Source organism: Neltuma alba, unplaced genomic scaffold (genome assembly GCF_004799145.2).
Source record: "Neltuma alba isolate B1F8T4 unplaced genomic scaffold, ASM479914v2 tig00003190_pilon, whole genome shotgun sequence".
NCBI lineage: Eukaryota > Viridiplantae > Streptophyta > Magnoliopsida > Fabales > Fabaceae > Neltuma > Neltuma alba.
The window spans coordinates 59,245-83,787 of record NW_021633181.1 but is presented as its reverse complement, the minus strand read 5'-3'; the positions used below and the strand labels follow the sequence as shown (position 1 = coordinate 83,787).

At 33.7% G+C, this 24,543-nt stretch overlaps 1 protein-coding gene across 1 annotated transcript; it reads left to right on the top strand.

Moving 5' to 3' along the window:
• Positions 1 to 16,983: 16,983 nt before the first annotated feature.
• On the top strand, positions 16,984 to 17,906 carry LOC114740893 (PRA1 family protein D-like). The gene has a single exon (XM_028929138.1). It carries the CDS (start codon positions 17,178 to 17,180, stop codon positions 17,715 to 17,717), a length of 540 nt encoding a protein of 179 aa, XP_028784971.1. The 5' UTR covers positions 16,984 to 17,177; the 3' UTR covers positions 17,718 to 17,906.
• The last annotated feature ends 6,637 nt before the right edge of the window (positions 17,907 to 24,543 follow it).

Here is a 24,543-nt window from a genome sequence, read left to right as displayed (position 1 = left end):
TTTTTAGTACAATTTTATTTTTAAAGTATTTTCTCAGTGACACTAAACACCTAAAGTTAACTTTTAAACGTAGTTTCTTAGAATTATCCCTTCTCTATTTATCTTCTCATCCAAACTAAGGTTTAAAGTTTTCTTAATAGCATTCAATGTCCTAAACTATTTTCTTGGTAGAATATTACTAAGATTATTTTGCATGATCCATAAGTTGTGTTAATTGTTCGATGTAGATAATTAAAATGAGTGGTATTTAAAAAAAAAACCCAACATACATTTTTTACATATAACTAACTTTTTTAAGTTCTTACAATTTATGTGATTAAGTTAATTAGGTTCTGTATCTAGAGCGGAATATTAATGAAGTCGCATATTAACAATTTGCGCATTGATTTCCACATCAGAATATCATATTTCATGGCCAGGTTTTATATAAATTTTAGGGCTAAGGTTGGTTGAAATATTTTTTCATGTATAGTCTAGAAATATTTTTTCATGTATGTCTAGTACCTTAAATATTTTATGATTTATCTAGTACTTTAAAGTTTTTTTTTTTAAATGTATCTGGCACCTTAAAATATTTTGTGATTCATCTAAAACTCTTAAATTACTTTTTCATGGGTATCCATCACCCTCAAATACTTTTTTAATATCATCTTGCTTTTAGAGTATTAAGGTGCTATAAGCATACTTATAAAAAGAATATTTCAAAACCAAACGAAGTATAAGATACTCCATGGTGATAGACACAACACCCTAAAGTTTATGATAAACAATCATCTTCAATTATTATGTAATTTTTCCCAGTGATTGAAGTCTTATTAAATTGATAATATACTATCTCCAGTCCTTAATATAAGAATTCATTTGATTTTTGTAAAACCCTTAACCTCATAACATTATAATCTCGTCATAAAACCACTACTATGGTAGAAAAGGAAAGCTGTTAAAATGAACTACCATAGTAGAAAGAAATTTACATAATTTTAGAAATTGACTTTCAAACTCGGGTCAAACCCAAACTCCGTTGCATGCAACTAAAATCATTCATTAACATCTACTGGGCCTCCGAGCCTCCGGTCCGGGTAACAAAATACATCTACATCAGCCCATATAAATAGTTTCCAACAACGTAAATCAAAGTTCTACAAACAATAGAAAGGGCCTCCGGCCAACTAAAAGTGAGAAGATACACTTCCTCCGGTTTACCATAAAGCCGGGCAATCAAAATATTTCAAAGGACCCTACTGTGGCAATATACAACTGGTCATACATAAACAAGGCTAGAGGCCTAAAGCTAACCAAGCTCAAGCCTCTGCGTCTCTTCCCGAAGGTGCACGCCTAGAACCTTCACTTGAAAACATTGTAAACCACGGGGTGAGACAAACGTCCCAGTAACCAATCTTTCCAATTCAAGGTACTACTAAATAAGTGCTCGTGAGGTGTCAAGTGGGGCAGTTCACAAGTAATATATAATGATAGCCACTACAAGTCATGCAAGTGCAATGATGCAATTCCCGTCAACCATATCCCTCACTTTGGGGGATTTTTAAGAGCCGTACCCGGCCTATCCCTTACTATGGGGGACGTAAGGAGCCATAAAAGGCCTATCCCTCACTCTGGGGGACGTAGGGAGCCAAAAGGCCTATCCCTCATTATGAGGGACGTATTGAGCCAACCATCATGCATTAATGGAGGCCTTACCACGTGGTAGCAACTATCAAAAACTCTCACCAATTCCCAATTCATGAATCATGCTCAAACCATAATCAAATAGTAATTGAACATTTCATAATTTACTTCTTTCAGTGGCATATCTTTCACAATTCCAAGATTCATTCATCATCAATCGAAACCCCACAAGACGGTTTTCCTTTTTATATATAACATACACTTTGAACATAATTGTTACTCGGAGCACAAAACATAAATCTACTCACAATACCACAGAAGCATGTACTAAGGATTGGAAAGTGGTTACCTCTCGTCTGAGCAAGGAATAACAAACCAACAATGTGGCCCCGTGCACCAACAAGACTCACAACCGGTCTACACAAGCACACAAACACAACCATCATGTATTAGCTTTCAAACTAATAATGTGGCCAAAACAACATTTGGGGACACAAAATTGCTAGCTCCAACCAAAACTCTACCCAACTCAAAGGGTATAACCATCAAAACAACACTCTAAAGTCATAAAAGTCCATTAAAACATCAAATCCCCTTCCAAGCATCAATTAGGGTTCAAACCTCAAGGACCCACTATAGGAATTCAACACCCAAACATCCTATTTGGACAATTGAAGTTCTAACAACAATCTAAACCGATTAAACATCCAATTTAATCCTCCTTGACATAACCCAATTCACAGAACTCAAAATCAACCTCTACATTATCATCTTCAATCACAAACCTCCCATTTCCATAAACCCTAGCTTCAAAAACTCCAAGTTCTTTAAATCCAAGAAAACTACACCGATTAAATACTTAGACTAACCCAAAGCATTCAATTAAACTCAAAACAATCAATCAAAAACCTCAATTCCATAACAACCTAGAAAACTCTAGGGTTTCACCATAAATCCTTATAAATTCCAAGAAAGAAGATAGATTAGAGGTTAAAATCACTTACTTGAGGTAATGGATCCTTAGAAATGCCCCCTCCAAGCCAGAAATTCGAAACCTTAGCAGAGCCTCTCTCTCTACCTCAGATGTTTCTAATTTTCACACACTGAACCCCTCCCGCGACTATATAGATTCGGACTCCTTTGCCACGGCGAACCCATATCTTCGCCGCGGCGAACTAATCCCGAGAGGTATTACTTGCCTGAAAACCCTACTTCGCCGCGATGAAATCTTCCCGAAAGGAAGCTCTCGCTCGCCTAGAAAAACTTCACCGCGGCATGCCCTAACCTTCGCCGCGGCGAAACATTCCCGAAAGGATACTCTCCCCTGGAACTCCCGGTGCGCCGCGGCGAACATACTCTGAGAGGGGTCTGTTCACCTATTCCTCCAACATACCTCAAATCCAACCCAAACACCAAGATCAAGATTAAATCGCTAATCTATCCTCAAAATCAACCAAAAGAGGCTATTAAAACCCGATAAAACTCAAGACGTTACAATTTTTATTTTGGTCATAAATACAAAATTTCAATTCATTTTATCTCTCACATTTATCTTTTTTTAAAAAAATTAGTCCTTATAATAATAGTAGTTCTAGCCAATACACTTGATTAGCAATGATATTTTAAAAAAGATAACACATATTTATTATAAATAAGTAACTTAACTAATTTTTTAAATCTATTTAAATTAGTCAACTAGCTCTTATATTAAGAATTGGAAGTAGTATTTACGTATAGAAGTATTTAAAGCCTACTTATATTTGGAACTAACAAACCAATATTGAAGGGGGAATCCTAAGCGTTTGGTTGGGGTTTTTTAAGGGGGAGGGGAGAGGAAAGGAAGAGGTGAGGTGAATGTGCTTGGTTGGAAAGAATGAAGGCGAAGGGAGGTAAAAAATTTTGTCTTCTTGTACTCCCTTTCCCTTCTCCCTCGTGATATCAAAGGCCATTGATAGAACATGTCTCTTATAACCCTAACGATGAAAACACCACAAGGTTAATCAATCCTTTGATACTGCTGAGTATTCTTACGAGAATACGAGGATGCAAGCAAAGCTCACACAAAGAGAAATAAACTCAATTCTCATTCATCTAAATCTCAAAATTCAATTATAAAAAACGTAGTCTATACATAGACAACTATAGAAGACTGTAGAATCAGCATCTTAAGATATAAATGCTAGAAATGATGCCTCATTAATGATTATTTGACTATAAGAGGCATCATTTAGTACATAGAAATAAAAAGAAATAACTTAAATTTCAAAAACAAGTCTGTTATTTGAAAATAGGAAATTAGATCAAAATATAATCTTCTAGAATAATCCTTACCAAAAAAAAACAAATTTAAATCATAATTAATTCATAATGATGCCGTCTTGATCCTTCTTGAATGTTCTTGGACATCACTTATGATCCTTGTCCAAAACACATACTTATCACATGGTATTTTAAATGAATTCTCCAATCTGAACTCTACATGGGCCTTGTACATCATCTTTCTGGGGCTTTTAGCAATATGATTATCATTTTGGGACTCTTTTTAGGCTCACTAAAATGTGTTTCCTCCAAATAAATGGACTCTAACTCTTTTAGCTCTCTTATTAGACAAATTAAGACCTCCCTCATAGCTTTGGTTCTTAGTCTTGTTATTAGGCCTCCAATGCCTTGTAATGGATTTTTTGGAATGTTGGACTTTTTTTCATGTGTTTGGACTCCTTACCTTGTTCTTGATCAGACCATACTCTTCTATCACCTCATTCGTCCAAAAGTGGGGTTTTCTAAGGAGTGAGAAACAACTTGACACATTCCAACTAAACTGCCCATGACATGCGTGTTTTTAGTATTACAAGTCTAATCATTGCAACTTCTGACCTCCGGCCGTTCTTCATCGTTCGCCTCTGCTTACCTCTTGCCTTTACCCTGCATCATTGTCATCACTTGCTCCTCCTGGTGGATATCAGAATCCCACTTATGTGCAACCACATTGAAGCCATCACCATTGAAGGTGCTGCTAAAGACGAGAATGGAGGCGTGGAAGAAGAGGCGAAGGGTGGTGGCAGCCATGATTGGCGTTCTTTGTTGCTTATCTATTATGATTGTTTCCTCCAATTTTGAGTATTTTGAGTATTCTGGTAGTTGTTAATGTTCAACTTTAACCAATAGAAAAATGCAAGGTAGAAACAAATTCATGGAAGCAGAAACATTCTTAACCCTCAAATCTGCGAATGAATCAAAATGGTGAGGTAGTTTTTGAACTAGTTGATGAAATGGGAATGGAAAATTTGATGGCGGAATAATCATGGTGAACAATAATAATTAATATATACACACATATTATTACAAATATATAATTATAATTATTCGATACATATTAGTTATTAATTACGTATTAAAATTGTATTTATTCAATTTTAATAATTATAAAATTATAATTTTATAAAAAAATTTTAAATAAAATAAGGATGAAGCTGTTCATATAAAAATATTTTTCCTCCTCTTTTGAATCAAATAAGATGACATTAAAATTTCTCTTCTTTTTTTCCTTCTGTCAAAATCTTTTTTTTTTCCTTCTATTAAAATCCCTCCTGGCTTTTTTTCTCATTTTCCTTTTATTAAAATCCCTCCCTTCCTTTTCTTCCAGTTGAACCAAGCACACTTTAATTAAATTTGCTTGAAATATCAAAACTTAAATTAAGGCATGTACTTTTAAAAAATTTATAATTAGGCCAAAAGGTCTTATTAGGGATTATTGAATATTGTTAAAAGACTAAAATACCATTTTATAATTTAAAATAATATTACTTTGAAAACAAAAAATTAAATCATGAAAACTTAACATTATATAGTATTTATTTATAAAAAAAATTTAAGAAATTTATGGAAACAAGAATTTTTTTTTTTGTAATGGGATCAAGAACCCTTTAATTACTTGATTTCAACACCATTAAATTAATAATTCTTTTAGTTAAAAAATCAGTTTTGACCCAAAAAAATAGTTTAAAAAATTAGAATCTTAATGTACTAATTGATTTCAGCATCAAATTTGCCATTTTCTTTCTTAAGTGCTTTGCCATATCTACCATATAGACATTTTTATCATGTTATATTTTATCATCTCATTACTAAAATTCATACTAATAATTAATAAAAACTTGTTTTAGAAATCTAAATAATTTTTCCAACATTTAATGGGACGGATAGAGTAATATAAATTGTTTAATATAAATTTATAAGAAAAAAATCATACATCTTAGGCTTTTAATAGTATATAGAGCAAGAAAGCGTAAAGCTGATAGATCATCAGGCGGCGTCTCAAGAAAAAAGAAGTTAAGTCATAAATTCATTTCAGCAATTACCAATTCACCAACTTAAAAGGATATTTTAGTCTTTTAACAACATTCAAAAATCTCTAATAAGGCCCTTGGTCTAAATAAAAATTATTTAAAAGTGCAAGTTTTAATTTGAATTTTGATATTTCAACCAAATTTAATTAAAATTCTCCCAATATTGAAAGGGTAAATAGTTAAAGTTGATCTTTTGTTTAAATGAAAAGAAAAGCATGCATTAAATTAGAAGAGAAAACATAAATTGTAATCTTTTATAATTATAATATAAAAAATAATGAAGGAAAAAAGAGAAAAAAAATAAAAACAGTAGTTTATTACTAAAAAAACTACTTTAAGGACAAAATTATGAACAAAATTATTTTATGGCATTAAGTGAGATTGAGAAAACAATTTAAGAATAAAATTACATTAAAAATTATTTTAAAGTGCTAAGTGCAAATAAAAAAAATCTTTTAAAACATTGAATGCCGCTTAACCCCTATACTACTCCCAATCCTTAATATAAAAGTTAATTTAATATTTAATTTGATTCTAAATATAAGACCCCACTTTATTTTGTCTATCATATTTATCTATTTTTTTTCTTAAAATAGTCTTTATAATAGTTACACATGTTAAAGATTTCATCAAATGGTAGTTTTAGTTAATACATATGATTAATAAGAATATTTTAGAGAAGACAATGCATATTTATTACAAATAACTAACTTAACTAATTTTTTTAATTTACTAAAATTAATTAATTAGTTATTATATTAACAACTGAAAGTAGTATTATAAAACATGAACATACATTATGATATTGTTGCTAACATCTTTCTCACCATTCTTATGAAAATAACGAGGGAGGGAGGAGACATTTTCAAATTAGATGAGATCAAGATACTTGGTCTTAATTATTAATTGGGAAAACCAATTTGGGCCTTGATGAGAGCCTTTATCATTCGCCTTGGGGTTCCCAATCAAAAATAAATCCAAGTAAAGCAATATAGTGCAAAACTCGGGTCGTTTCACTTTGAGGAGCCTTTATTTAAAATCCTAAACAAACTAAGTATCAAAAATAAAGAATTGAATTGGAAAGGGATTGATTTTCTTTTTAACTAACTAATTGGAAAAATTTAAAAGTATGCAAAATGAGTAAATAATTTTTGGATTTTTAGTTTATAAAATGGATATGAATGAAATAAATAAAGAGAATTAACAAGTGACAGCAAATAGAAAAACAATCCTCTAGCACAATGATTAAGGCTATCATTACTTCAATTAATTTGGGAGTTAGCTAAATTCAAAAGACTCTAAGGGCCACCCCTTAGACTCGGTTTAATTAGAATAATCAACACCAAGCCACCTTGAATATTAATTACTTACAATTAAACTGTTTCAGCACAGTTAGCCAAAAAGAATCAAAGAAAAACAATTAACATTTTTAGTCCAATAACCAAGCCACCTTGAATTACCAGTGAATGGTCACAATAATTTCAAAACATAGTCTGACTCAGTACAATGTAAAGAAATTAAAACTAATCACAGCATAATGTTAAATGCTAATCAGAGATTCAAACAACTACAACCAATCTCAATACAAATATAAATCATCACAGCTCATTCAAACATCATAAAATTCATTCTAAGACCTAGAAATCACAATTACAATGAAAGAAGATTAGAATAGCTGAAACTCCCCTTTGAAGCTCTAAGTTCAAGCCATAACCATTGCTCTAGAGAATTGGAAGTCAGCCACGGTTTGTCATAGTGAATGCCACAATCAACATTCTGCTACAAGCTACCATTGAGGAACGCCAAAGAGGAAAAGATATTAGTGACAATGAGTTATTGGGATCTGACTGCAACTTCACAGTGCCACTACTTCGTCGATGATCACTCTGCCACGCGGAGAAGAATAAGAAGATGAAGGTGATGGAAGACTCTCCCTCTCGCCGTCGAGCCTCCTTCTGTTCTTCGTTCATGCTCTGCTCGCTTTCTCTGTTTTTCTTTCTCTGCCGCCGTCAGCTCCTACCCTTTACGCTAATGAAGATGATGATTTGAATAATTTAGGGTAGGTAGGTTAGGGGGAGCAAAACACAACGTTTTGCTCCCTCTTTTTATTATTATTTTTTTAATTTATTTTTTAATTATATTTTTATTTCTTTTTTTATTTTTATTTTTGTTTTTAAATCTTCCAAAAACCTACAAACAAAATTTAAGGATAAGGTAGCATTAATTGTCCTAAAAAATCAATCAGTCATAATTAAATCAAAATATGACAATTTTACCCATATAAAATAATAATTCAAAATAAAATATATTAAATCAATTAACAATCAATTAAGGTCAAAAAGGGACCAATTAAGTTGACAAAACCCATATAAAAGATATCAAAATATATAAAAATAATTGAATTTGTCAAGTGTCCTTATAATGTTATGTCATTTTTAATTAAGTCCTTGAAGTTTTTTTCTTTTTTATCAGCTCCTTTAAGTTTTCACCGTTATATCTGTTGGCCCTCATCCTTCAAAATCGTTAACAGACTCTTGACAGATGTTTGAGAGGACTGAGTTTGTTGACAGCAGAGTTTGAAGACTGAGCAGAAGATGCCTTTTCACACCCATAATGAACAAGATGCCCTTCCCTTTCTCTATTTACTTTTGGTTGCTGCTCGCCACAAAACCATCGGCCACGCAAAGTACAAGACTGCCAATTTGGTTCAGACCTCAAGGAGGCCTTCTTTAAGTTCATTGGCAGTGTGGCTGACATGTCTGCTGACCAGTTCCCCAATTCCTAGAGGAGCACCAAGGCCATGTGGATTGCACCATATTGGAATAGGAGGAAATCATGGACAAGGTATCTTGCTGGTTCTGATGCAAAATTTCTTCTTCTTGATATCCCAAGGATGCCTCGTTTGTTCGTCAACTATTTCAAGCCAATTTGCATTGGTAGCCTTTGTAATTATGAGCTAAAGGTATTGTCCCAATATTTGCCAAGGTATGCCAATTCCATATGGGATGAAGAAAATCTAATCTAATATCACTCACCTTGTTATTAAGAACTTGCATTGATTTTAACAGCCCTTAAGAGTTGGAGTAGAGCGACGTCAATTGCAACTTTAAACCCAACATCACTTGCATTGTGATTTTCGCCATCGATGGACTTTATTGAGGAAACTGGAAGTGTGTATCAGCTTGATCTGACTCGTGCTGGTAGACATTGTCCTTAAGAGTTATTCTGCCACCGTAGGTAAACGTGAGTGTGGCACTCCTCAGGATTAAACAAACCCTTCTTGCAGAAAACAGGGTGACAGAATAGCAGAAAAATATAACCCAGCAGCACAAAAACATAGAGAGGGAAGAAGAGAAACACAGGGGAGGAACAGATACTCGAAAACTCAAGAGCGGGGTGCAGAACACACTGTCCTCAACCGCTTTATATAGTCCCCAGGGACCTAACTGTTGGGCACCACCATAAACATGATTAACTTGTCGGTTTCATACGTTACTGTAATAATCTGTAATTATACCTTTGGTTATAAACGTTTGGTATGTTTAAGAAATAAATTCCAGATGTTACCAAACATTAATCCATGAGAAATGGTTTAAGGATTAATGGAGGATTAATCACGGTTTGAAAAACTCCCAACATTCAGTAACCTTCGGCTGTTACAGAAATAAACGGTCAAAAGAAGGATTTTCTGATAAGCTCTCTTAACACCATTTTATAACTTAATTTTGCAAAAATGTTTTATAAAAAGTGCCCGGTACTATTCTAATTCACACGCAAGGGGGGAATCGCTAGTTTTCAACTGTGTTTCCCTCCTGTGGGCCGTTATCGTGTGCGCGAGATCCTCCTTCTCCTCTAGGCCCATTCACTAGCCCAATAATGTATGATAGTATTTATACACTTGAGCTCCCTCTCTCTTGGACAATGTGGAACTTCACTTTTGACACACCCCTTTACATACACAATAATCCCCCACATGTGTCAAAAGGGAACACGTATAGCTGAGTTACACATGGATACAACCATTTCGAGTCTAGTGTCTTTTGGACTATGAACCAGATCTAGACCAATAATACTTAGTGCATAGAGATGTTAGTGAAGCCTGCTTCTACAAACCAATAGCTCTTGGTATGCGCTGGAGGTATCAAGAGTCAGATTATAACCCCACAATTTCTACTGTTTACGGCGGTTTTGCACGTTATGACGGCCATGCGCGTGCCCAGTTCTTAACGAATGCTCTAGAGATCTCATCATGATCTCATGGGAGTGACCCCACTCCACATTCATAAAGGTGATTTCATGAAGTATACCTACAATGAGCACACCATCCCGTAGGATTATGAAATCATTAAGAGTTTTCACTCAGCCTCACTAATAAATGCATTCTAGCACTTTCTCAAATCATAGGAAGGGACTATGAATTTACAATAGTGCTAGCAAAACTAACAGATGACTTGTTTTTCCCATTTGAACCTTTTTCATAGGGTCTCCAATCACAAAGGTTGAGTTTCTATCGTTGTTAATTTCATGTTGGCTTAAGTCCCATCCCCCTCGGTGTTTCGATAATCTGTTTCTTCCTTAGGGGTTTCATAAATGGATCCGCCAGATTCACTTCTCATCTCACAAAATCGATTAAGACTACTCCATCTTTAAGCAGCTGCCTTAGAATATTATGTGTCAATCGTATGTGTCTACTTTTACCATTGAAGGTTTTGTTTTTCACTATAGCTATTGTGGCTTGGTTATCGCAATGCAAAGACACTAATGGTGGTGGTTTTTCTCCTAATGGGATATTAGCCAAGAAGTTTTTCAACCACTCAGCCTCTGTACTAGCCAACTCCATAGCGATTAGCTCTGAATCCCTCGAGCATTTAGATAGAATGGTTTGTTTGGCTGACCTCCACGATATTGCACCACCGCTAAAAGTGAATATATAACCACTAGAGGATTTGGTCTCCTCTGAATCTAAGATCCAGTTAGCATCACTGTATCCTTCTAATACAGCAGAAAATCCACTATAGAGGATACCATAACTTATGGTGCCTTTCAAGTATCTCAAGACTCTTACCAAGGCCACCCAATGTTCACTACTTGGACAGTGAGTATACCTGCTCAATCTACACATAGCATATGCTATGTCTGGCTTGGCGAAGTTTGCTAAATATAACAGACTCCCAATAATCTGTGCATATTTAGATTGAGCCACTAGTTCTCCTTTATTTTTAAACAAAGTCACATTAGAATCATAAGGAGTACTCAACGGATCATCGTCACATCCAAATTTTCTAAGAATTTTGTCAACATAGTGCTCTTGAGATAATAAAATGCCATTTTTATTTTTTGTTATCTTAACACCCAAAATAACTTTTGCTTTACCTAGATCTTTCATATCAAAATTGGAAGCAAGAAAAACGTTTAGTTTCAAACACAACATCTGGACAAGTACCGAAGATTAGCATGTCATCCACATATAAGCAGATAATCACACAGTCATTATTCACAAGTTTGGTATAAACACACATTTCTACCTCGTTAGTAGTGAAACTGCCATTAATTAAGACTTGATCTAATTTTTCATGCCACTGTTTAGGCGCTTGTGTTAGGCCATATAAAGATTTCACAAGTTTACTAACTTTATTTTCTTGCCCAGGAGCAATGCACCCTTCAGGTTGTACCATGTAAATCTCTTCTTCTAAATCACCATTTAGGAAAGCTGTTTTAACATCCATTTGATGAATAAAGAGTTTATGAATTGAAGCCAAAGCAATGAGAATTCTTATAGAAGAAATTCTTGTCACTGGAGAAAAGGTATCAAAGTAATCAATGTTTTCTTTTTGTATAAAACCTTTGGCTACTAGCCTTACTTTATGCTTATTGATAGAACCATCAGGAAAATATTTTTTTTCCTAAAACCCATTTACAACCAATTGGTTTTTCTCCTGGAGGCAAGTCAACTAAAACCCAAGTTTTGTTTTGTTTTAAAGAATCAATTTCAACCTAAATTGCTTCTTTCCAAAAAGGTGAGTCTAGAGAAGAGGTCACTTCATAAAAATTTCTAAGTTCATCTTGTACTAAATAAGTATAGAAATCATATCCAAAGGAGGTTTCCTTTCTTTGCCTTTTACTTCTCCGTAAACTTTCTACTATGTTTTCATTTGAGTTTTGCTCAGCAGAATTTTCAACAATTCTAGGGATACGCTCCGCTTTCAAAGGAAAAATATGTTCAAAAAATTCTGCATCTTTAGTTTCAATAATAGTATTTTGACCCAAAACATCACTTTTTAAAACCATAAAATGATAAGCGGTATTTTGCTAAGTATACTCGATAAATAAGCAATCAGTAGTTTTAAAACCTATCTTCCTCTTTTTAGGGTCTGGTAATAGAACTTTTGCAAGGCACCCCCACACTTTTAAGTAATTAAGACTAGGTGCAAAGCCTTTCTATAATTCACAAGGAGTTTTATTTGTTTTTCTATAGGGTATTCTATTTTGTAGAAAACAAGCAGACAAAATGGCTTCTCCCCAAAGGTTATCTGGTGCAACAGAGCTTACAAGTAAAGCATTCATCATTTCTTTTAGTGTTCTATTTTTCCTTTCTGCAAACCATTAGATTCTGGGGAATATAGAGGAGTTACCTCATGAATAATTCCTTCTTTTTCACAAAAGTCATTTAATTGTAAAAATTCTCCTCCTCTATCAGATCTAACTCATTTAATTTTTCTATCTAATTGATTTTCTACTTCAGCTTTATATGAGAGGAATTTTTCAAAAGCCTCGTCTTTATTTCTTAACAAATATAATTTTATATACCTTGAAAAATCATCGATAAAAGTTACATAATATCTTTTACCACATCTAGTCTCAGTTTGTTTCAAATCACCTAGATCAATGTGTATTAAGGATAACAACTCGGTTTCTCTTTGAGTAAGAAAATGTAATTTTTTTTATGTTTTGTTTTTGCACATACTTCACATTTATTAAGAATATTATTTTTAATCCCTGATATTAGCCCTAGATGATAAAGCCTTTTTATATAAGATTTACTTATGTGTCTTAATCTAGCATGCCACATATCAAAAGAATCAATATAGAACACAGGCAAGTAAGCAGAAGAAGCATTTCCATTCATTTCAGCAATGTTTAGTACAAACAATCCTTGATTACAATAGCCCTTCCCAACAAGAACATTATTCTTTATCATTACAATCTTGTCAGATTCGAATCACACCTTAACCCCAGCTTTCCCTAACAGATCCACAGAAATAGGTTAGCTCTAACATCAGGCACGTACAGAACTTCATTCGGTGTTAAGGTCTTTCCAGACGTGAGTTTCAGGACAACTTTTCCTTTTCCCAGAACTTTTGTGGTTCGGGAATCAGCCAGATAAATATGGTCTTCTCCTTTTTCAAATGAGGTGAACATGTCTTTATTTGCACAGATGTGACTGGTAGCACCTAAGTCTACTACCCACTTCCTCATATCGGAGATCACAAGGGCTTGTGAGACAACAACAATAATCTCATCGTCATCTCCTTCCACCAAATTTATGTTTGGCTTAGGAGGATTTCTACCTTTACGGTTATTGTTTTTACTAGCCCTTTTCCTGCACTGAGTTGTGTGGTGACCTGGCTTTCCACACATAAAGCAATCTCCTTTCTTCTTGAATTTGGGGTTAGAATCATTAGGCTTGTAATCAAAGTTTTTATTTCTAGGTTTAGTGTTATACCTCCTGTCATGCGGCTTTACTTCTACCAAATTTGCCTTTGTTGCCAACTCCTCTCCTTTAACTGTCTGGATTGCCTTCCGGTTTGTGTCCTCAACGATGATGTGCATGTCCTCAATGATGATGTGCGTGATTAGGTCTGATAGTGAATGTTGCTTTTGTTATGCTTCAGTTGTTGCTTATAGTCATTCTATGAGTTTGGCAGCTTTTCGATCAGGACCCCAGCCACAAACTCATCTGGTAAATTTATCTTCTCAGCTCGAAGCTCTTCCAGTAGCTTATGATATTCATTGATTTGAAGTTTTATATCCTTCTCTTCATCCATCTCCCATTTGCAAAAGTTCCCAACCACGAACTTTTGCTTTCCAGCATCCTTAGCAATGTACTTCACAATCAGTGACTCCCATATTTTATGTTCCTCCTTGTATACACAGTAGACATCAAACAAGTCATTAGATAAAGTGCTAATGAGTGTATGTCGGCAAACCTTATTGGCATTTGCCCAAGCAATCTTCTAGGCTTGGTCAACATTAGTGGGGGGTTTAGGTTGGGTAAGAGCAGCGACAACTCCATGCATGTCAAGGACAATGTACACACGTTCCTACCACCGTTTGAAGTACTTTCCATCGAACACATCAATCCTGGAGACATCTAGGAATGGCCTGGGTAGTGGCACTACAGTGAAGACCGGGGCATAGGCAACATTGACAGTAGGGTCAGTGTTCCTAACAACAGCATCATTATGGGTCTCCATAATAACTCTTAAGATTGTTGAGGAAACTGGAAGTGTGTATCAGCTTGGTCCGAGTCGTGCCGATAAACCCTGTCCTTAAGAGTTATTCTGCCACCATAGGTAAACGTGAATGCGGCACTCCCTAGGATTAAACGAACCCTTCTTGCAGAAAACAGGGTGACTGAATAGCAGAAAAATATAACCCAACAGCATAGAAACACAGAGAGGGAAGAAGAGAAACACAGAGGAGGAACAGATGCTCGAAAACTCAAGAGCGGGGTGCAAAAGACACTATCCTAGACAGCTTTATATAGGCCTCGGGGACCTAACTGTTGGGCACCACCATAAACACGATTAACTCGTCGGTTTCATATGTTACTACAATAATCTGTAATTATACCTTCGATTATGAACATTGGGTATGTTTAAGAAATAAATTCCAGACGTTACCAGATATCAATCCACGAGAAACGGTTTAAGGATTAATGGAGGATTAATCATGGTTTGAAAAACTCCCAACATTCAGTAAACTCCCAACATTTAGTAACCTTCGGCTGTTACAAAAATAAACAGTCAAAAGAAGGATTTTCTGATAAGCTCTCTTAACACCATTTTATAAATTTAATTTTGCAAAAATGTTTTATAAAAAGTGCCCGGTACTGTTCTACTTCACGCGCAGGGGGGAAATCGCCAGTTTTCAACTGTTTCCCTCCAGTGGGCTGTTGTCGTGTGCGCGAGATCCTCCTTCTCCTCTAGGCCCATTCACTAGCCCAATAATGTATGATAGTATTTATATACTTGACCTCTCTTTCTCTTGGGCAACGTGAGATTTCACTTTTGACACACTCTTTTACATACACAACAGAATTATGGTTAGTAGCAAACAAAAGCAAATGGAGGAAGGGAAGGACACCTTGTTCATCATCGATATGAAAGGTATCTTCTGCTCAGTCTTCAAACTCCGCTATCAGCAAACTCAGTCCTCTCAAACATCTGTCAAGAGTTTGTTAACAATTTTAAAGGATAAGGGCCAACGGATGTAACAATGAAAACCCAAAGGAGCTTATTTAAAAAAAAACTTCAAGGACTTGATTAAAAATGACATAAAATTAGAAGGACCCCAAATAAGTTTTCCCTTATTAATTTCCAAATTCAAAGTCCTCTAGTGTTGGCCAAAAAAGGGGAAATTTCAAATAGCCCCACTATAACAATTTTATTTCTAGGAGCCCCACAAAAATCTGAAAACTTCAGTGCAACTTAGCAAGGCAAACTGAAATTAATTTTTCCAGTAAAAAGATGTTGCCCCTGAAATATTGTCAGTGGGAAAACGCCTGCGAACAACCAGAATAAGTAAATTTACAACGGAAAATAGAAGGATTCACCTTATTTGTTAGTGTCATTACCTCATCTAAGTTTAGTTGCTAATATCCTCTTATTTCTTTGTAAATTGCTCATATAAAACTTATTTTATAGTATAAATTACACTACAAAATAAGTTATACTTTATATATATTGTAAACTCCCTAGCTTAATTGTCAATGTCATTTTCATCCAAGCTTAGTTGTCAATAGCACCCTTATATTTCTTATAACTTTTTCTATTTGTTAGTACATGGGATAATAATGTCTTTTCCCTCCATAAATTAATTTTATTTTGCCCTCATTAGACTGTAGCCAGATTTCAAAATTGTTACAGCATAAAAACTAGTTTTTATCTGAAATTTTTGCCCTCATTACCGCATCATTAGACTTTTTCGTTAATTTTATCTTAAATTTTCCGAAAAGAATTTCTCAAAGAAAAACCAGAAGAAAAGAAATATTTCCTCCGGTCCTTAATAGAAGATCCTGTTTGACTTTTATTTTGATCCTAAATATAAGACCTCAATCCACTTTATCTATCATATTTACTCAATTTTTTTCAAGATAGTCCTTCTAATAATTATAGTTCTAATTAATACACTTGATTAGTAAGGATATTTTAGAAAAGATAACACCTATTTAGGACAAATAACTAACTCAACTTACTTCCTTAATCTCGTCAAATTAGTCAACTGGCTCTTATAATTAGGACCAAAGGTAGTATTACCTCTAATTTTTAATATACAAATTCTAAATATAATATCTCAATTCATTTTGTTTCTTGTATGTATTTATTTTTTAAAATAGTTGTATATGTTAAATGTTGTTAGTTTTAGCTAATAAACTTTCTTAATCTTAATCTAGACAATTAGTTTTTATACCTATCCGGTCCTTAATATATGACCTAATTGTTAAGTTGATTTTAATACTAAATATAAGACCCATTTTTTATATTTATCAATTTTCTCTAAATTACTCTTATGGATACTCCCTTAATCATAATCAAGTAGAAAAGGGAGAGGGGATTTTAAGAAAGATAATTATAGTGTCTTAAAAAAAATGTGTCATATTTTTTATAATTAATTAATTTATCTAATTTTTTTAATCTAATCAAATTAGTTAAATAGTCTTAGATGAGAGAAGTATTAATTATAGGAGGTAACCCATCCAAGCTTCCGAAGCTTCGGTCCAGACGCTGTAGGAAGGGGCGGCACCTCGTCCTCGTCGACTCCAACACTCCGTTGACTAGTCCGAAGAACCCTTCCCTGCGCCAAACCCTAGCTTCCTTAATCGTCTCCTTCTTCTTCTTCTTCTTCTTCTTCTCCTTAGACTTTTCTCTTTCTTCAATCGAAACCCTATTTTTCATCCAACATCACATTTTCACTTTGTCCCCGATGTCCTCCACTACTGAATTATTCTCCACCTTCAAAGAAACCAGCCAATCGGTCATGGCTACGCGTCGTCCATGGCGCCAGCTCCTCGACCTCTCCGCCCTGAGCTTCCCTTCTTCCATCTCCGACGCCACCTCCCGCATAGCCCAAAACGTTTCCCATTTTTTCTCCAACTATACCCTCATCGTTCTCATCATCCTCTTCCTCAGCCTCATTTACCACCCTTTCTCGATGATTGTGTTCTTGATTGTTTTCGCTGGATGGTACTTCCTCTACTTCTCGCGCGATGAACCTGTCAGTGTCTTCAACTTGGCAGTGTTGGACGATCGAGCCGTGGCCATTGGGCTTGGTATAATCACTGTGGTGGCTTTGATTCTGACCCATGTATGGCTTAATGTATTCGTATCGCTAGTGATTGGAATTGCGCTGGTCTGTCTTCACGCGGCTTTTAGAGGTACCGAAGATCTTGTTATGGATGATCAGGAATCTCCGTATGGACCTATGCTTTCTGGTGGTACGGCTGGACCCTATGCCCCTGTATAATTTAAGTTTATTGAACGTTTACTGATCATAGAAGTGGGAGGTACTGTCTTCTGTAGGCTTTTGTTTTTCAGTTTTTGTTCTGTAAAGTCACAGGATTTATCAATCAGATTTGGATTCCAGTTCTTCAATTGTAGATTGATGCTATTCTATTTAGACGATTTAAATGGATTTGGTACCTTCCAACATTTACTCTCTTTTTTTTTGTGTCCTGTTTTTTACTTTTACAATGTTAGTGACTCTGTAATTAGAAATCCATTGGCGGGATTGTTGGTATTTGGAAGGCTGTTTAATAAGGTGGTCTGGTTTGATAAGGACACAATTTCCTGACTCTCTCTTTGTCTTTCTGTTTATCAATGGTTTTCCATTTGTTTGCTTGAGCTTATCATTGGCTGATATCTCTTTCACCCCTAGTTCTTAATTTTTGTGCGCTCATTTAATAAACTGCAAATTTTTACTTGCTAAAATGTTTAAGAAACATCCATCGATTTGCAAAGATTTACTGATTTAATTCTGGTTTTGCTGGAAAATATATAGAAAAGAATGACTGTATCCCTTTGTTAGGCACATTTATCTTACGGACCGAGTATCTGTGATACGTAGTCTTATATGCTAATTGTTTTGAGTATACATATTTGATCAGTTTAGTCAATAGAATCTGACTTTGACTTGTACATTGGATTGAAGAATGCAAGATGAAGAAAATGCTTTGTTCACTTCAACCTTCATCATCTGGCAGGTTTAGGCTATAAATAATTTCTATTTTCTGTCTTAAGGAGAATCACCAGCAGGTAGGTCAAGAATCGCCAAATTGTTTTCAGTGACTAAATGTGATGGTGATGCCTTTGGTTAATTGACTATAATAATCAGAGAGCCTTGCTTTTAATCTTTCATCGTGTTTATTTTTTTTCCATGTTCTCTAATGCTGAAAGAATCATAAACATGAACAATTTTTAATACTTAATATTTTATAAAAATGAGTTATTCGTTCTGCGTTCCACAAAATGTTTTACAAAATTTGTCATGCCTATATGCATATAATTGCCCCAACCAAATATATCTATTGATTGTTAGCTTAGCCAATTGCTTCAACCTCGCATGCTCTTTTACACTACTGGCTAGTATTATAATGTCATTCCAAGGAAGACCTGATTAATACTAGAGGTTATTGCTTTCATGGTTGAAAACTTGTTTATTTGTTACTGTTGTTGTGTCTTGGAAATTTGTCCTAGTAGGACTTGCTGAATCTGCATATTGTGAGATAATTGGTATTCAGAAAACTAGTTATTCAAGACTGTTGATTTGATTGGATAAAGTTCTGAGATTTTCTGCTTATCATTTTTTGGGGGGGGGGGGGGGGGGGGTTGTGAGGGTTTTGTTTTTTGCCTTACCATGTCATCTTTGTGGCCTCTTTATAAGCCTATTTTTATTGGGGAGTTTACTTGTCTAAAGGCTGAATGACGATGCATGGGTATCCAAAGATTTTCTGTTTATGTAATTATGCTGGAAAGGTATTTAGATAAGGAATGAGGATGTATGTTATATGCCTTTGTCAAGCATATGTATGTTACAATATAAATCTGATGTTTAAAGATGCAAAAGTTGTCTCACCCTCCTTTTATATTGGAATATCATCTATCTCTGCATTTAGTTAAAGAACTCTAGATGAAGATGATGCTCAGTTCACTTCCACATTCGTATGCTGTAAGTGATTTCAAATAAAACCTTATTTTGATCTTCCAAAATTGAACCCAACATCAATTGTCCTAGACTGGTAAAGCTGTTGAATTTTTTTTTCCCCCCGGTTGCATCAGGAAGGTTTAAATACTATATCACTATCCATCTTATCCAATTCTTACCACCTGAGCTAGCATTAGATGGCTAAGCGATAGATTGTTGAACATGCTACCTTACTGTCCTGTATTCTTTCGCCAATTTGGTTGTAGCATGATGCCAATCGTATGTTATTAGTGTGGTGAATGATCATTTTTGTGCATTGGAAACTTGTTTACCTAATAGACTAATACAACAGTAAGCATGAGGTTGTTCCTGAAAGATTTTCTTCTGAAGTTCTTATTGCAAAGTGCTTATCTTATGCATCTTTTGTAATTAGGACACTAAACCGTTTTGGTAGGCACCGTCCTATCTTTGGAAGTCACTTACATGTGATGGATAGGACTGTGTTGAAATTGACGTGTCTGTGTGAGACAGGGTTTTGCTTGCTCCAAATTACTTCGTGATAGGAGTTGAATTTCTAACCCTTGTGAATAGAGTAGATTTAGTTTTTTTTTTAAAAATAGCCTCTATTAGAGGTGAAGGGCACTCCTAGCCTTATATATTTATATTTTTGCCACACGTTATATTTATATTAGGGGGGAAAAAAAAACACCTCCAAAAAGTTGGAGGTCACGTTCTGAATGTATGTATGGAACATGTGTAATAACGTAGTGAGTATATTTATCTCACGTTTGGCGTTCGATATTAGGGACTTCATAATTCAGTTTAATGAAAAATTAATAAAATGGGGCTGAGCTTAGCGTCCAGGATTGTTTTTAATGGGAATATGGGATGATATGTGTTCAGTTGAAAAAAAAAGTTAAAACTTCCTACAATAAATGTTAGGTCTAACGCATTCACATTGGTCTTTCGCCCCAAAAGAAATTCACATTTGTGCGTGGACTGGTGATTCAACTAGAATTTTTCAAGCAGTGAACCTAAAAGAAGCCTTTTTGTTTTTGTTCCAAAAACAATAATCCTTGCATTTGATGCTTGCGACCTTCTCATCGGGTTTGGGCCCAATTAGTCATATGACTACGTCGGCTTAATGTTTTGGTGCCGACTCTCTCTAACTCCAAATCAATCGTGGTTAATTCAAGTAAATTATTTTTCCAACTTATATTAAAAAAAAATTAAGTGAATTTAACTAAATTGTGACGGAAAAATTCCAATTAAAAATCCCTTTGACTAATGTATAATATCTCAACCATTTCTCAATCACAAATTCACAACACTCAGCAACTTTTTAGTTTTATTTTTTTGGTGACAAAATGGTAGAAAAAGGTTGGGCTCACTCACAATCCTGTATTAAGACAATTAACCTTTGACCTTAGTCCTACTTAGCGTCGTAACTTTATTGGGAGGGCGAGAGTTCTACATGGAGGATCACATGATGTTACATGTTGAAACTTTAGCTTTGAAGATGTTTTTTCCAGCACCGCAATATGTTCCAGGATCTAACCCGTTCCTTTAGTGACCATATCCAACCCTTTTACCTGAATCAAGGGTAACAACTTTTTAGTTAGGCTTTAGATTCCAACACAATCAACATAGGCCAACACACAATAAGGGTAGATTTTAGGGAGTAGTAGGGATCTCTTAAAAGTGTTTTTTAAGCTAATCCAGATGGACTTAAGTCCACAGTCCACACCAACCTGTGCAGCTTATACAACATTTTCAAGAAGACAATTATTTCAAAATACTTTATATCATGATAATAATTCCAATATCCCAAACACATAAATTGAACCATGGTATTTCCACCAAATCATAAAATATTCAAAACATAACTGTACTATTATGGTTGATGAGTCTAATATACTTAACAAATTCAAAAATCCTAAATGGCAATATGCATGCGATCACGTAACTACACTAGAGAGAGATACATGGTTTATTCAAGTCACTATTCACCAAGCCTCTTATGCTTCTCCTTTATCCTTGCTTGAGCCATCTCTTGGAAAATAGTAATCACGAGATGATACTATAAAATCCCAATAATACATGATCAATTTACCATAATGCAAGCATATATATCACTTTCAATCCTTAATATAAGAGTCAGATAACTAATTTAAAAAGATTAAGAAGATTAGTTAAGTTAGTTAATTGTAATAAATATATTTCGTCTTCTCTAAATTATCCTCTCTAACCTAGTGCGTTGGAATTACCCATTGGTGTGCTAACCCATTACAAGAATTAATAGGGATATTTTAAAGAAAAAGTTATAAATTTAGGAGACAAAATTGATTAAGATCTTATATTTAATATCAAACAACTCTCTAACTAGCTCTTATATTAAAAGTTTTTTTTATTGAAAGATATTGTCTTAACCGTTGGACTACTGACGCAGCTCTTATATTAAAAGGTAAAGATAATATTATGGTTCATAAGATAGCAATGTGGTATTCATAGAACAATATGCTTGATGCAACTTTCCAATATGCCATGAGGTTCCCAATATACAAATTCTTCCCAAACACACTACAATTTTGTCTTATTGGTTTGATCCTTATTGTTTTCTAAACCTTAAACACCTCAAATCGTACCTAAAATTCTCAATTAATTATGACTCAGTTGCACTATAAAAATAAAAATCAGAATGTTACACCAACATTTTTTTTTACCACTAACATTGTAAATTGTAATTCAATTTCTTATTTTTATTTTAATGAAGCAGTATGGCATTAGGCCCATGACTACAGCCCGAACATAAAAAGTATTTAAAAAAAAGAAGAAGAATCAAAATAACAAGGATTCCCCACTCTTATCATTTGAAGAGCTTTGCTTCTCTAAAGCCACAGCAGCATCATGTTGTAGAGATAAATAGAATAGATGTCACTTGCGTCTATCTCTTATATATCTGTGTGTACAGTATTTGAAACTAATACATTAAATTTGAATATCATGTTGTTAAATTTGATTAGAAATAGCTTTTTTTAATGTGATTTTTCTCACTTACAAAATTTAAATTCTCAATATATATTTCTCTTTTTGCAACACAAGACTATGAAAGTTGAGATTGAGTTTGTCACATCGTAATCATTTGTCAACATAATTAACATCCCAATTAACAATTTATGCTCATGTCATTTATTTGAAACACTACCAATATATAATAATATTTATCATATTGGGAGCTCAAGTTGCCCCTAAATTTTTGGTCTACTACTTGCATTCATTATTGAAGGATTATTCAAGTGAAAAGATTTTAAAATATGAGGAAAAATTAGTGCATTCAAGAATAAGGTATTTATATAATTTACTTATATATACATATTTTGGAGTGGAAAATGCTAAGAAATATTAATGAATTAAACGCCATATTTAATAGTTGGATCAAGATTCAACATGATATGTTTCTATGTAACTATGAATTCATTAATACTTGTTTTGGCTCTAAATATATAATCTAAGTTGTAATATAATTTGTACTACTAATTAGGTCTTATGTTTAGAATCAGAAGTTAGTCATGTGGATAACTCTCCGCCAATGAGATACTTTTCCATTCTCAACATACAAACCATAAAGCTTATTTAATTAATCATCATTCACATTAATACCATAATTTAGACAGCAGACAAGGGCACGGTATTTTACATTAAAAGATTCAAATTCTTTAAAAAAAAAAAAGACTTTGATCATTTAAAAAAAAAAACAGGCATAATTATGTCGACAAATTTTGACAAATAGCTGTTGAAAGAAATATATTTTTCCTGAATTATTCTCCATGCCAGCATTTAAACGTTTCATATGAATTGCTCAGAATCTTCATTGAGACATAGGATCTGTCATCTGTCACTGAATAATATTAGGATATCCTTTTGTGGTCTCAAACCCCCTTTTTTTTTTTTTAATATGTTAATATGAATAGCAAATCCCTTAAAATACTAGATATTTTCCTTAAGATGTAGGACATGAGGCTGTCATAATGTCAGATCCAAGAAACCCTTTATGCTTTTGTATGCTTGAATTAATACTTATATATTGACATAAATAATTTATTTATATATAATTTAGGCCACTAGACTATATACTAGTACTGATCCCATCCACCATATTAATTTGGTTCACCTAATTTATAAAAAGAATAGATGCTTATATACCGATTACTTTATTATTATAAATGATTATTTAAGTATTAAAGTTAAATATTTTATCCTTGTAATATTACTCAATTAATTTGGCCCTTAATGATTAAAAAAATTAATTAGTTCCTTCTAATAATCTCAATAAGTGTTGGTTTACTCATTCTTGTTTTTTTTTTCCAAATTTTTATTACATATGTGAGTGAATTTCACTTTATTGTGCATGTTTTTATTATTTTTGTTGTAATAGGTCATACATATTCATGATATAGAAAGATGATATTTAATTATTTATATGAACAAAATTTAATAAAAACTTACTAAATCTTAACAAGAGCTACTAATTTTTTTTCCTTTCAATACTGGTATATCCCTTAGCCAAAAAACGAAGTCTTGAATACTGAGGTTTATTATTTCAAAAACAATTTGAATATTTATCATTTTTAAAGTGGAAATTATTAAAATTGTTAATTCAGTAAAAAAAATTATTATATTATCAATATATTTCCTGATATATACATTGCAGCTTGCAAGCGCTGTACTCATAGCTCTCTCCATTATAGATAGAATTATTGAAACCACATGCACTCACCAACCCTACATATTCACCAATCATCAATATATATTATTAATTTATTATACTTAATTTATACTCCCAAAAAATAAAAAGCTAATAGACAAAGTACTATAAAACTAATATGGCCATAAGTGAAACCTCATCAACATGCACATGGGCTGTTCCCTCTCCCTTTCTTTGGACCATTTAAAAAATTTAATGCCTTTCCTCATAGTACTGCTCACTCATATACATGCATATATATATATATATATAAGTGAAATATATATCTATATATCAGAAGAATATGATGAATAACAGAATAATATTTAAAATTTGCATTAAAATTAGGAACAACAAGCATGACAGCAAAGAGGGATCACATAATAGGAAGCATATAGCAGAAAG